Below are 13,788 nucleotides of genomic sequence, written 5' to 3' on the forward strand. Positions count from 1 at the left end.
CCATGCTGGCTGGGGCAGATAGGAGTTGAAGCCTAAAACAATTGGAGGTTACCAGTTTAGGGATGGCTAGCCTAGAAAAAATTTCAGACTGGTTAGGTCCTTCATGCCCCATCCTACTCCATTCCACAGCTATAGTCCAGGTTTGAAAAAAGATAAATATACCTTATTAGAACTGATGGACAGAGTGGATTCCAACATTCATATACCAGACTCCAAAAATAAATTCAAGGGTTTTTTTATTAATATACCAACTCTTGTATGCAAACAATTAAATCTCTACTCCCCCAAAATGGACAAAACTGAACAGAACAGCAGTAGAATATATAAGGCATTCTAAACAGTGTTATCAAGAAGTTGGATGAAAGCAAAATGCATGCATGCAAACAGCACATGAGGTCTGGCAGGGCTCCTGATGGAGCTTGTGTAGGAAAACATTGTGATGGGCTTTGATCTGAGGGTGCCCTTGGAATGAAAAACGAAATGGGAGCAAGACCAGAATAACAGCCTGGACCTCCCTCCCCAAGGAACTTTGGTACCTACAATTTTGTGAGGATGCTAAAATGCTCTTTCAGTGATTGAGCCTCTTCAAGAAACTGTAGTAAGCATCATTTTAGAGCAGGGGTGAGCAGCGTGTTGTCCTCCAGATGTTTGGGCCCTACAATGCTCATCAACTTAAGCCAATGTGAGGGAGTTGTAGGACAAAACATCTGGAGGACTACAAGTCCCTCCCACCCCCAGTCTTAGAGAAAGCCATGACAATTCAGTTTGGGTGTATACAAATAAATATTCCTTTAGTACTTATTTACAAGATGATCACACATTGGTATTCATTAGTATTCATTAGCACCTCTTGATTCCAGCAGGAAAATGCAAAGTCTTGCAGCATCTTAAAGTCTAATGGGGGACTGCAGGTGGGGCAGTGGTTTAAACCGCTGTGCTGCTGGGCTGGTTGGTCGAAAGGTCACCGGTTCGAATCAGCACAATGGGGTGAGCTCCCGTACTCTGTCCCAGCTCTGCCAACCTTGCAGTTCAAAAGCATGCAAATGCAAGTAGATAAAAAGGTACCATTTCGGTGGGCAGGTAACAGCATTCTGTGCACTTCGGTGTTTAGTCATGCCAGCCACATGACCATGGAGACTGTCTGCGGACAAACGCTGGCTCCCTCAGCTAGGAAACAGAGATGAGCACCGCCCCCTAGAGTCAGGCATGACTGGACTTAATGTCAAGGGGAAACCTCTACCTTAAAGTCTAATGGAGATATTATGGCACATTTTTTGTGGATTAAAGCCCATGATTCCGCACATGCTTGTGATTAGGTGGACTGTAATCAACAAAAGGTTATGCTATAGTAAATCATTAGTCTTTATTGTAAGCCTCTTCAAACTAATGCCATAATTGCATGCTTTTTAAAATGGATCAGTATCTCCAACCAACAGATAACAGACTTACACCTAACCCTCTAGTCCTCTTGATAATTCATACAAAGGACTGATCAATACATATTCAGGGTAACAGCCTCCAAACAAATCTAACTCCTGAAATTGCACTTTGGTGCCTAAATGAAATGGTGATCCAGAAAGGTATGCTGGCCAATAGTCCCCTTAGCTGGTCTCATTGTGAAATTAGGATAGCTCCTGGAAATGTGGCTAAGACGACTTCAGCTAATCTCCCTCTTGCAGCGATGCTGTATGAACCTACCTAGGAATAGAACTCAGAGGGACTTAATTCTGCATAGGCATGGGAAGGGTTGCACTGTAATTTCTGTCTCTCTGCATGTGATTCACTTCTACATTAGTCATCAAGTTGATAACTGGATAAATTGTGATTGGTTAGATCTCACATGGGATTATGAGGATCATTGAGGATCAAGGAATGTTCCCCTAAGGGGGAAGAACACAAGTAGCCTAACAAAATTAACTAGCCAAACCTGCAAAGCTTTCTGATATGTCCTCTATTGAGGGCACAGCCAGCATTTAAAGTATGAAGCAAAAACAAAATACTAGCTAAAATGCTATGTTATGGTTTCCTAAATAAAGCTTACTTTGTTTTATGGCTTGTTCCGCCCCTATATTCTTCAAAAGCTCCTTTAGTCAGAAAAAGAAAGGGACCAGCTGCTTGAAAACATGTATTTATCATACGATGCAGAAGTCTAAACATGACTGCATGATTCAAAAGATACATGAATTAAATAGAAAAAGTGTGCCTGGAAAGTGGAAAAGTGTACATTTGTTTTGCTGCCAAGGTTCACACATGTCCAGGAAAGACCTGGAGGTAGAACACACTTCCCACCAGGTGTCTCGCAGGTAGTCTGGACCATACCACGCATCATCAGCTTCACTGGCTGGGAGACATGGGAATTTTGGTCTAGGCCATTCGGAGGGGAACTTTTTGAATGAAGGAGGATATAAGGATAAGGACTGCGTGGGGTGGCATGATTAAATTTTGAATTAGTAGAAAAGACGTTATTTTAGTCTCATGCATATGTGTCAATATTCCCCACAAAATTTCAAAAGAGAACATTAGTTAATTCTCGCTCTTTCTGAAAACATCTCTGCTACAAACAGATGGCTATTTCACTGCTAATCCTTTCTTTCCAGGGGCCTAGGCTTTCTCCCTGCCTCTCCCTATATATACACACAGTCTTCAATATCTGCCCCACTCTCCAAAAACAGACCCATACCAAAAACTCAGGCTTAAATCAAACTCTTAAACCTCTAGAAGAAAAATGAGGTTTGGCAAATCTAAACTGAAGATGTCTGGAAAGTCCGGCATGTCTCCCTAGTTCTCATCTCCATCATATAAACAGGAAAAAGGATGTGGTGAGACATTTCTGAACGATGGAGGGGCAAGGCTGCATCTCTTTCACTCTTCCATCCACACACAATGGACCAAGGGACAAGGCTGAAGATAAGCAGGGAGCAGCAGCGGCCACAGCAGCATTTTACTGTGGGAGGAGCCTAAGAAGTGGGTGTGGCCTTTCCTGGCAGATTAGATGGAGGCCCCTCCTCCTGCTTTGCTGGTGGAGGCCTCCCCAGAGGAGGGCATGGGGGGCTCTCCAAGGTTGCCATTGGCTTCCTCAGGTCCCTCCAGGTTGGCCCCTCCACCAGCACCTGTCTTAAGCAGTTGCTGGACCTCTTCCCTCTCCCCTTTCCCTTTCATGTCTTCCATGGGTGTGGAGGACACCCTCGACTGACGTTCGCCGAAGGAGCTGAGCGGCATACTGCGTCTTGTCTCCCCTTCCCCAGCTTTCTCTTCCCCTTGCTCTGCATCTCCATCTAAAGCTGTGGCATCAGCTACCTGGGCCGGCCCTGACCATGATGAGATGCTGGTGGAGCCGGACCGGCGCCGGCGCCTGACATACAAGACGACCAGGATGACTGGAATCACCAGGAGAACACAGACAATGAACAAGATTATTCCAATATTGACCTTTGTGGGGGGGCTTGCGGTGGCTTGTACTGTCAGGACTGCGTGCCAGAAATTGGGGCTGCTGGTACTCTTTACTGTGGGATGATTGTTTTGGTGGCGTCTTGATGGGCCCTTTTCCTCCTCAGTCTGGCCTGTGCGGTTTTCCTTAGAGGGAGTCACGTCAGGCACAGGAGCCTGAGTGATCAGGACACTCGTTCTGCCTTCAGTGTGGCTTCGCAGATCAGAGAAAGTGCTCGGCGTGGTTTTTCCAGCAGAGCTCTTCATTTCAGAGGGATGTGTTACAAAGATGGGGGCAGTAGTGCTCTCTTTGTCAGACCAGGTGCTCTCCTTTGGAACCTGGGTAGTTGCAGTTGCAGCTGCAGCACTGCTGTGAAAGGGAGTCATCGAAGTGATTGCTTGAATGATTTTCTGGTGTGAGACTGCAGGTTTGGTCACTGGGGGCTCTTTTGAAGTTTCATGGCTTGTGAAATCCAGGAGTCTTTCCGAAGTTGCTGCAGGAGTACCCTCTGTGAGCTTAACGGCTGAGAGATTATGATGCTCGTTTGGAGGCGATGTTGTAATGTTTAGAGTCCAGTTCCTTGTGGTGTCTGTGCTGGGCAGTGTTCCTTTGTGCTCAGCGGCAACGGTAGATATTGTGCTATGTGTACTGCTATGAGCTTGCGTACTGTTTTCGCCTAAAGTGATACCCAGGATAAAAAGGATAAGGAAGCTCAAGGAGATGCATTGCCAGAGAAGAGATCTTAAGGTTTCCATGGTGGCAGAACAGAATTCTGAAGTTGTGGGCTCTTTTGGTTAGCAGGGTGTGGGGAAACGGCCAAAAGCAATCTGAGAAGAAAGTGGAGGAAGTCATTATTATTATTATTATTATTATTATTATTATTATTATTATTAATTTCATTTCTACACCATCTGGCAGTTGAAACTGTCTGGGTGATTCACAACAATTAATAAACATAGGTACAGTAGTAAAAATGAATGACAATACAGATGCACACACAATAAAATAAAGCACAACAGCCCAATATACACAGTTTAAAACAGGTTAGTACTATTTCAGTGTGTGTGTGTGTGGGGGGGGGGGGTGATTAGCACACCCAGTGCCTAAGGACTGTCACAGGACATTCCTGCATTTGAAGGCACCTCTCAAGGGCCATTTGGTCTATGCTGAATGTAAAGGTAAAGGACCATGACCAGGAAAGGTTGCCCATCCACAGCTGGTGCCAGGACAGGAGGCTGAGCAAGCCCACTTACTCTCAGGCTTCCTGACTTTGAAGAAATATATTGTATTTTTATTTGAATTATTTTTGAAAGGTGCACTTATTCCAGGGGTGGGCAGTATACAGTTTCTGCTGGCCCCAGCACCTGAAAAATATTCTTTAAAAACTGAAAAAAGGGGATTGTGGATTTACATAAATATTGTATATGCTTTGTGATCCAATCGTTCATTATCTTTTCTAAAGCATAAAGGCAGATCTCCAGGTTGGGGTCAGAGGAGGGTATCTGAAGGGGCTTTAGATTGCCAAGCTGGGAGACATGACCATCAATGTGCACGTGCTAATTTATATGGATAGAATCTGTTGCTAGCTGCCTTGAAATGATCGGAGCAAGATGCAGGGGAGGAGGGAAAGATTAGTTATGGAACGCGCTCCCCAGAGAGGTCCGCCTGGCACCGTCGTTATTTGTTTTTCGGCGCCAGGCGAAGACCTTTTTATTCAAGCGGCATTTTAACTGTTAACATTATTGGTTTTATCTGGCCAGGGCGGCTTATTTTATACTGTACTGTTGTATTTTAATTTTATATTTATATTTTAATTTATATTATAATTATTTTAATTTATTGATGTGAGCCGCCCCGAGGCTTCAGCGAATGGGGCGGCATAAAAATGTTTTAATAAATAAATAAATAAATAAATAAATAATTAGGAGGCTGTGTGATGATCTACAAGGGTGGAATTGTGTGCCTGATACCAAGATGGCTGTGCAAGGAAGACATGGGTCAACATATAAGACTAAAGTTCCATGCCAGGAGTAGTTTCATGGGACAGGAATAGTAGCTGTGAGGAGCACACCACCAAACACATCTCCTACTCCACTGATCTGTCAAAATCGTACTCTAACCAAAGCGTTTAACAGGTTAAAAGAAAAAAAGGATCAGGGAGAGGAATGAGCCAAAGGGGGCTCAAGGTGGTCTGTCAGAGACAGAGGAATGATCCAGTAGCTAAGAAAGACAAAGGAGAAGGTTGGGGGGAAGCTCTGGTGTACGTGATTCCATGATTCTGGTGTATGTGATTCCATGATTCAGTTTTCATTCAGCCACATCACTGACCAGCCTTCACAAAGCGCATGCTATCCTGGTTTGTTGGGCTAAAACTTCCACCATCCTCAGTCAACACAGAGGGTGTCTCTTTGGGAAGATGGCCAAGAATGTTTCCTTTATTACTGAACTGCCTGTTTGTATGGGTCAGGAGAAAGGTGCATGGTTTGCATGCAAAAGGTCCCACCTTCACGTGGTTCAGGGTCTGGTTGTTTTTAAAGATTTCAGGGAGAAGGTTGGTAAGAGACCTTGGAGAGCCACAGTTCATCCGAGTAGGTCAGGCAGTGCTGGTTCCAGGTTTCTGAGGTCCCCTAGGCAACCAGCCCTCCTTCGGCTCTGACCTCCAGCCTACTATTTCACTGCCACGGTTATCAGCTGTTTTCCCTCCTCTTCCTTTTTCCCGTCACTGCAACTACATGTTTACTTGGCCAGCGCAAGGTCAGTGACTGAGTTCACCCAACACAGCACGGGATCCCAGCAGGGGTAATCAGCCTTGTGGGTTGTCCTGTGAATACTGGGGAAAGCATGAGAGAACCAACTACACCGATCCTGATGTATCACGTGGGTATCCTGTGCATTATACCCCAGGCAACCCACAGTGCCTGGCATATTTGCAGCAGGGCTTACGGGTTTGTTCCAGGTCTAAAGAAGATACCCTGGGCTATGGAGAAGCATCTGAGTGTCACAAACAAACAAACAAACAAATGGAATTGTTTACCTCCCACACCTGACAGTTCCCTGGGATTGGTGGGAAGCTCTGGGACTAGTGCTAGCAGCTGACAGAACTGGACATAAGCTCGGCCCCACAATTGCATCCCTTGTCAGAAATATTAATTTTTATATTTCCCTTTCTCTGCTTAGAGTCTGCTTTGCTTCGCTTTGGGGAAATTCAGAGTAGTTTCCATGTAAAAAGACTGCTCTGAGTCCACTTGCGTTAGGCTAGCCCACTCTGTTCCTATTTCAGCTTTCTTGCTAACAGCTTGCTAATTGCACTCATTTCCACGCCACTTCCTCTTCCCTCTCAGAGCATGTTGTGTTTGTATATGACTTCTGCAATTTCTTAGCTGAAGGAATTTCATAGCTGTAATTTTTTTGGTTCTGTGTGAGAGAAATGTGCAAATGAAAAGGAGCATCCCTGGGAAGAAATACCCTAGACCATTCTCCCTCGTGGATTCATTTTGTCCATGCATGGAATGTCCTGAATGCTTCAGGGTGCTGAACCTCACACCCACAGGCCACATCCAGCCCAGCAGGGCCACATCCAGCCCATCACAGTCCCCACCCAATTGTCAAAGATGCAAATGCCTTTCCTGAGGCTTAATTATGGCAGTAAGAGCTTCAACTTAAAATGTTTGTGGCACTGACGGTCCTGTGCCTTTTGTCTTCTGCTCTGCCCACTGCAAGCATGTGCCCCTCGTCCCCTCAGAGCATCTCTGAAATTGAAGTCTGGCTGAAGGATGCTGAAGTCCTCTGTCCTAGAGGACTACTAGCCCAAGGACATTGTCTACCTGCTGTCTCTCCCCCTGCTTAACTGAGTCCAGCTGGCAGACAACCTCATCCGGAACCCCTCCAAAAAGCCGATAACAAGGCCAGGCCACTGCAAAAGGAAAAGCACATCTGAAGGCACCCAGCACCATCGGTGCCTTAAAAAGGGGACTCGGCCGGAAAACGTGAAGGCCTGTGTGTTGTAGTTGTTGAAGTGCTAGGCTGGGACTCCAGAGTTCTGGGCTCTTGTCCCCATTCTGGCCATGGGTGACTTTAGCCTCCCTCACTGGTGGCGAGGAGGAAATGCAGGCGAGGAGGAGGAAGGGCATGCAAGCTGGCTTGGGTTCCTCACAAGAGGAAAGAAGATACCCTGTAGATATCAGAATAAATTGTGAGAAATGAGAAAGAAAACCGTATGACAGATAACTTTCCAAAAGCACAAGGCCAAGTAGGTGTGGCAGAAAGGAGGCGGAAGAAATGATTTCTCTGCTACATGGAGGAGGAGGAAAGGCTGCCTGCAAAGAAAATTGCTCTGCCTGGTGCGCAGCAGAATGCCCTGCGTGGATGCCCTCTCACTGTTTGGGACAGCAATTCGAAGCATGCTGGCTGGGGATGATAGGAGCTATGGCCCAAGAGCTCTGTAGGACATCAACTTGGCCAAAGCTGTCCAGCAAATGCTAGAGGAAAGCCCCAGGAGGATGAGTTGAAAGCTGACCCATGAGTTTGGGGTGTGGGTGTCTGAGGATCAGGGAGTTCCTGAGAGCTTATGGTCAAGACTTTGGGGAAGAACTCAAGGAAAGAGAAACTGAAATGGTGTCGTTTTTTCTTGTCCCCGTCCCGCCCGCATATCTTCCTCTTGCAAAACACTTTGATGGAAGATAGAACAGGTGGGAGAAAAACAGATTATTCTAATATTTTCTGGGAACAACTTTCTCATCTGGCTTTCTATAAGTCATATCTTCCAAAGCAGAAGCACTGTGTATTTTTGTTGTTAGTGCCTCTGCATGAAGGTGTGGGCACCTGGGAACAGTTTTTACTTCAAAAAAGTGAAATTACAGCGTCCCTTGTTTCTTTTCTGAAAAACTGGAGGTTAGTCCATTCCTTTATTGAGACACTTTGCATTATTTGCATTTGGGGGGGGGGGTTAAAACACTAAGTTTAAAACACTAAAACTTTTTATGTTAAAACCATGATGAGGGCAATGCAGTGACAGAACAGTATATAAAAACCTTAAATAAATATACAAGCACATTTTTGTGTTAGAAAGTCAAGGGGGTTTATTACAAAACTTTAAAACCACCACCACCAAAAAGGAATCTACCAATTAAAAGGTTCTGTGTTAAAACAAGATTTAGTCAATGGGATTAAGCTTAGACTAACCTAACTCCCACTGATTTTGTTGGACTTACTGTTCAGTGAGGTCTACTCTTAAGTATGACTAAGCCTGGATCCAGTCCTAACAGTGAGCAGATTTAAGGATTTAAAGGTTCGTGGCTTTATGGGTTGGCTCCAGGAACTACATTCCATGAAGGAAAAAAGATGGTCTTCAAGAAGGAGGTTTCCCCCTGATTTTGGGAGTTCCCAAACACCATGGTTCATCCCCTTCAGAATTGCCTAACTCCCTAACATTTTTAGGCTGGAGGGCTGCAGTAGAAAGGAGGGAGTGGGGAAGTCTACTTTTGTCATCACAGTCAATCCAGCACAAAACAGAAATTTTTATAAAAATTGTGTGTGCGCGTGTGTTTTCATAGGTACCCCAGCTAAGGTAATCAATTTGAAGACTAAACAACTTCCAGAAGGTGAGTCAGTGATCAGGTATGCATGACATGAAAATCCGTCATGGGTTGTCACCCACAACGGGTTTTTGTGTGAAGCAGACTCAAATCAGTTTCCCCCTGGTGGCCTGTGCATGCAAGCAAGACCCCCCACCAACTCCCCATGGGCGATTCTAAGGATCAGCCTGACATCTGTCCCCAAAGATCTGAAGCAGCCCATGCTTGTTGGGCAGCTGGCACTAGCTTCCCCATCCCAGTCACTGTTATAATTTATTCTGGGTGAGCCACACCTTTTTTAAAAGCTTTTTTCTTTGAGATTGTGACAGCCGGCTGTCAAAATGGAATTTGTCATTCCAGTTCTGACAGCTACAGACAGTTTCAAAGTGCCCCAGCAGCATCTTGGACAGGCTGCCCAGTATTTACACATAAGATTGTGTGTGGAAACATTTCAAAGTTATTTGCTTTTTTTAAAAGGCAAACTTTTAAATTGCACAACTTCAGTCTTTTACAGCAACATAGCTACTAAGGGGCAAAATAGTGACCCTGGACTTTGTACCAGTAGGGGCTCCAAGTCCATCTCTCATTTTGGTTCCTCTCACCAGTTCACAGAAGGTGAGCGAGCAAGAAAAACCAGAGGTGTGGGGAATCTTTTTCTAAGAAGGAGGCATTGCCACCCCTTTCATAGCCCCTTGTTCTTTTCTCTCTCTCCCCCCCCCGCCCCTTTTCCAGAAGGTGATGCGTTCACTGTGGGTGGTTCATGTATCAAGCAGCCTACCATGAGTTACCAAATCCACACAAATGTGCCCAGCAGCAAGCCAGTGAGAAAGGGCAGAGTAAGCCACCCTTCCCCACCCCAGACAGGACAGAAGAGACGTTCTGAATATGAGAGAAATAGTCATTTAGGTATCCTGGCCTGACTCTAAATCCATTTGCAGTACAACTTTATTTGCTTGTTTACTGACCCTTTCAGGAAAATGCTGCTGCTTTCACGCTTTTTATTTGTTCTGTTTATTACAGCTCTAACCTGACTACTTTCAAAAGAAAAAGCTAAGTTGAGGCGAATAATGAAAGAAGCACAATATAAACAAGCTGAAGGAGGCTCTTTGGTGGCAAATGACTGTGCACAGAGGGAATTCCGAAAGCAGGGGACAAGATAGTAGCTGAGGTAGGTGGACTGGAGGAAAGGGCTGCTTCCTCACCCCACAACGGCCTGCCTCTTCTCTTCCAGTGTTTCTCTCCCATCTCGGTAATTTAAAGGGGTAGAAACATTTCAAACAAACAGAAACAGAATTGTCATGCCTGTGCCAGCCCAAGGCTGCACCGTAGACCCCTCCGCACCCTCGCAGGACTTGCCCTCAAGCGGCTTGCTGTACCGTGCAACCACAACTCCTGCCTTCATCGACTCCCGGCAAGCTGCCCCTGCCCTTGTGCTGCCACCCAAAGCGGCTTGTTTCATGCCGCTGCATCGCAGGGCCAGCCCTGAGTCAGCAGAATAAGCAAGATCCCTGAAAGGACATACGCCCCAGATGTCCCGGAGGAGGGCCTTCTCTGCGGTGGCGCCCCATCTATGGAGTGCGCTCCCCAGAGAGGCCCGCCTGGCGCCGTCGTTATTTGTTTTTCGGCGCCAGGCCAAGACCTTTTTATTTAAAACTTATTTTAATTCTTAAATTATTGAATGAATTAGGATTTTAAAATTTTTAGCCGAGAATGCACCGGGGGGGGTGTTAAATGTTTTTTTAATTGTTATATTATTATTATTATTTAGGTATGTTTTTATGTATTCTTTGTGAGCCGCCCCGAGGCTTTGTTGCGATGGGGGCAGCATAGAAATGTTTTAAATAAATAAATGTCCAAAACAGCACCTCAGGGGGCACTTCCCAAAGAGGCCTATGCTCTTTGTGCCTTTCCTAAGCCATGCAGAAAAGAGTTGTTGTTATTGTGATTATTCTTAATTCTCATATTGCATTTATATCCTGCCTTTCTGCCTCTTTGAGCCACGTTTGAGTTCCCGTATGGAGTGCTGCATGAGAAGGGTAGCTAAAAGACACACTCTCCAGTTGTGCATCTTGGCAGAGATGGGAACGAGGGATCTTGGGAGCGGCACGTTGGCTTAGTTTCTCTGGCTTGAAAATAGTGAGTTGCTGAGCAAAGAGGCACTAAATATCCAGGTGTGTGGAGCACGTGCTGTCTGTGAGCAAGGAAGATGTTAGGAAAGCTAGTCAGAATCCATTACAGAAAAACGTGGCATCCGTCTGCTCCAGTCACAGGAGCCATGCCAAGCAGAAAAGCTTTCCCCCGTAATGTGTGCGTATGTAAAATAATGTTGCTGTAAACTGGAGGCTGCATTAAGAGCAGCCAAAGACGGGGAAAGAAGGTCGTGTGGGCAGAGACGAATGGAACCGGGAACCATCACCGTCCTGTTATGGCCACTTAGAGTTGCCTGGTTCACTCTCACAGGGCCCCTGTGCCCTTAGCAGTGGCATGAGCTCTAGAAATTCAGCAGGTGCAAGCCCCATTCTGCCCCCACACAAGCCACCACTCCGCCAGCACAAAAGCATGCTGCATCTGTCGAATTTCTACCCAGCACCTATCTGTGGAAAGCACAGAAGCTTTGCCTGCCACAAAACGTGGCTATTCCACATGTCATCTCTCGACAACGTGGTGCCAGCCCAAGACACTTTACTGCTTGAAAGAGAGCCCAGGTGCCGCTTTGCTTGCTCAGACAACGCATTCAAGAATCCAGTTCCTGCTTTCATGTATTTATTATTTGCACTGCCGTGTGAAGCAGGTGTCCAACCTCTGCTCTTCCAGCCACATTGTGCCTTAATTCCTCTACACTACAACGCAGCCTTCCCCATCCCTGCCCTCTCTAGCCACATTGGAGTACAAACCCCATCATCCTCAACCCAGCACAGCCAGGCTAGCTGCGGATGATGGGAGCTGCCACCTTTCCCAGCCGGAGGGAACTGACTTAGGGAAAATTAGTGGCAGTGTCTCAAGAGCTTGAGTCAGCCTTGAGATCAAATCCCTACTCAGCTGTGAGGCTGGCTGGATAGCTCACTCTCACTAACTTTCTTTCAACATCACCTACCTTGCAGGATTGTTGTGAGGATGCGGTGGAGGTCACCCACGCCACATTGAGTTCCCTGGAGAAAGGGAAGGATGAAAAGCCCATCAATACATAATCATTAGCAGCTGCATGGTCCGTATCAGCATGCCTCTCTGTCCGGCAGATGTGCCCTGTGTTCCTGTACTGCTGCCTCATTCCCGCATACGTGCCACGGTGTTCCCACAGCCCGGCAAGGTGTCCCCAGGCCTGCACTCCACCCCATTCTACCTTTTCCTAGATGGCTTCCCTGCTACTCTTTTCTCCAGACTGCCCTTCTTTGCCGCCACTGCCTCCTCCTCAGTTTTTCGCTTGACGGAACAGGAAGGAGTGAATGAAACCAAGGTGGTGGTGACAGGAGAAATCTTGAAGAGCTAACGGTTATATACATAAGAGGAAGTGGCTTTGTGGGCTGGCAACTTTGTCATTTCCACCGTTTTTGTTGATCAGGGTGGGCGGGGACTGGATGTACAGAGGCATGTGGGATAAAATAAGGATACGAGTGACACTGAAATGACAAATCGGCTTATTTATTTTATCACCTTATTGCGTTGCATAATTTTACTGTATTTTTGCAGGTTTGCACTCTACTTCGGGATTTCTTCATACTGGAAGGTGGGGAGTACATTTTATAGACGAATGAACAAACATATGAATATTATTATTTCTGTGATGCCAGGATTTATCTCCAGGTATTTAGAAATCAGGAGTGCCTGCGAACTTGTGCAGAGTGCATTTCCCTCACCAGTAAGTAGGAGAGCCTCAAGCAATATCTCCTGTACCCAACCACAGAGCTCCCGAAAAAAGTGACTATTGTCCTTTTCTTTGCTAGCCAGACAGGCTTCACAGCAGGCAGAAATCCAACAGGGGAATCTTCCCAGCACATAGAAAGAAGAAGGAAGGCAATAGGTTGAAGGGCAAGGCTAAAAGACAGGACAGAAATTAACATTACGACAAACACATGCAGCCCCCAAGCCCAGGTTTTTGGCAGAAGGATACTGAGGAAGCAAAGGAGGGAAAGGTGAGCTCAAGGAAGCAGTGGGCAGGAAGGGGGTCCTTTACCGTACCAGGCAATGATCTGGTTTCCGGGTGGTATTAAGAGCAGTAAAGACCGTCTCCGTTGTCTGTACAGCTGCAGGATTAAAGTAATATTTCTCAAAACTGTCAAGAGCTTATCTCTGCGTGCAAGTCTGTCTCTTATCACTCCACAAAGGAGTATCTTCTCTGTGTATGTGAGGGGGTTGTCTTTTGAAGTCACTCTTTTCCTCCAACTGACATGGAGAGGGCCTGGGGATGATGAACCCTGTTGTGATCCACCCAAAACTGGAATCTTCTCCTTTTCCCCTTTTCCAACAAGCCTTAAAAGACCCTCTGTTCCACTAGTGAATATGCCAACCTTTTCTGTGGTTTACTGGCTGTGGTTTGGCCTTTCTACTTATTCCGTTTGATGGTTTTATCATTGCACTTGATTTTATCTCATTTTAATTTGTTGAGAATTTAATATTTTCTAAACACACAAATGATGTAAATAATTTGACCAAGAATCAGGGCTAGGAAATAAATTTGGAGACTGCATCAGGCAAAATCAAGTCTTGGATTAGCATGACATATAATGAAACAGAAAACATTTGCTGTAGTAGGGTGAGAGGAGAGGAGACGAGAGGAGAGGAGAGTTGTGG

At 45.8% G+C, this 13,788-nt stretch overlaps 1 protein-coding gene across 2 annotated transcripts; it reads right to left on the reverse strand.

Moving 5' to 3' along the window:
• Positions 1 to 219: 219 nt before the first annotated feature.
• Positions 220 to 13,320, reverse strand: SPN (sialophorin). 2 transcript variants are annotated; one of them, XM_044447938.1, is made up of 3 exons: positions 13,177 to 13,320; positions 12,095 to 12,149; positions 220 to 4,254 (listed from the first exon to the last, which is right to left on the reverse strand). In XM_044447938.1, the coding sequence occupies exon 3, from the start codon at positions 4,180 to 4,182 to the stop codon at positions 2,989 to 2,991; it is 1,194 nt and encodes a 397-aa protein (XP_044303873.1). In that variant the 5' UTR covers positions 4,183 to 4,254; positions 12,095 to 12,149; positions 13,177 to 13,320; the 3' UTR covers positions 220 to 2,988. The 2 variants fall into 2 exon arrangements, with proteins under 2 accessions (XP_044303873.1, XP_044303874.1); XM_044447939.1 differs by lacking the exon at positions 13,177 to 13,320 and adding an exon at positions 12,341 to 12,493.
• Positions 13,321 to 13,788: the final 468 nt, after the last annotated feature.

Source organism: Varanus komodoensis, unplaced genomic scaffold, assembly GCF_004798865.1.
Source record: "Varanus komodoensis strain SLA01 unplaced genomic scaffold, ASM479886v1 scaffold53, whole genome shotgun sequence".
Taxonomy (NCBI): Eukaryota; Metazoa; Chordata; class Lepidosauria; order Squamata; family Varanidae; genus Varanus; species Varanus komodoensis.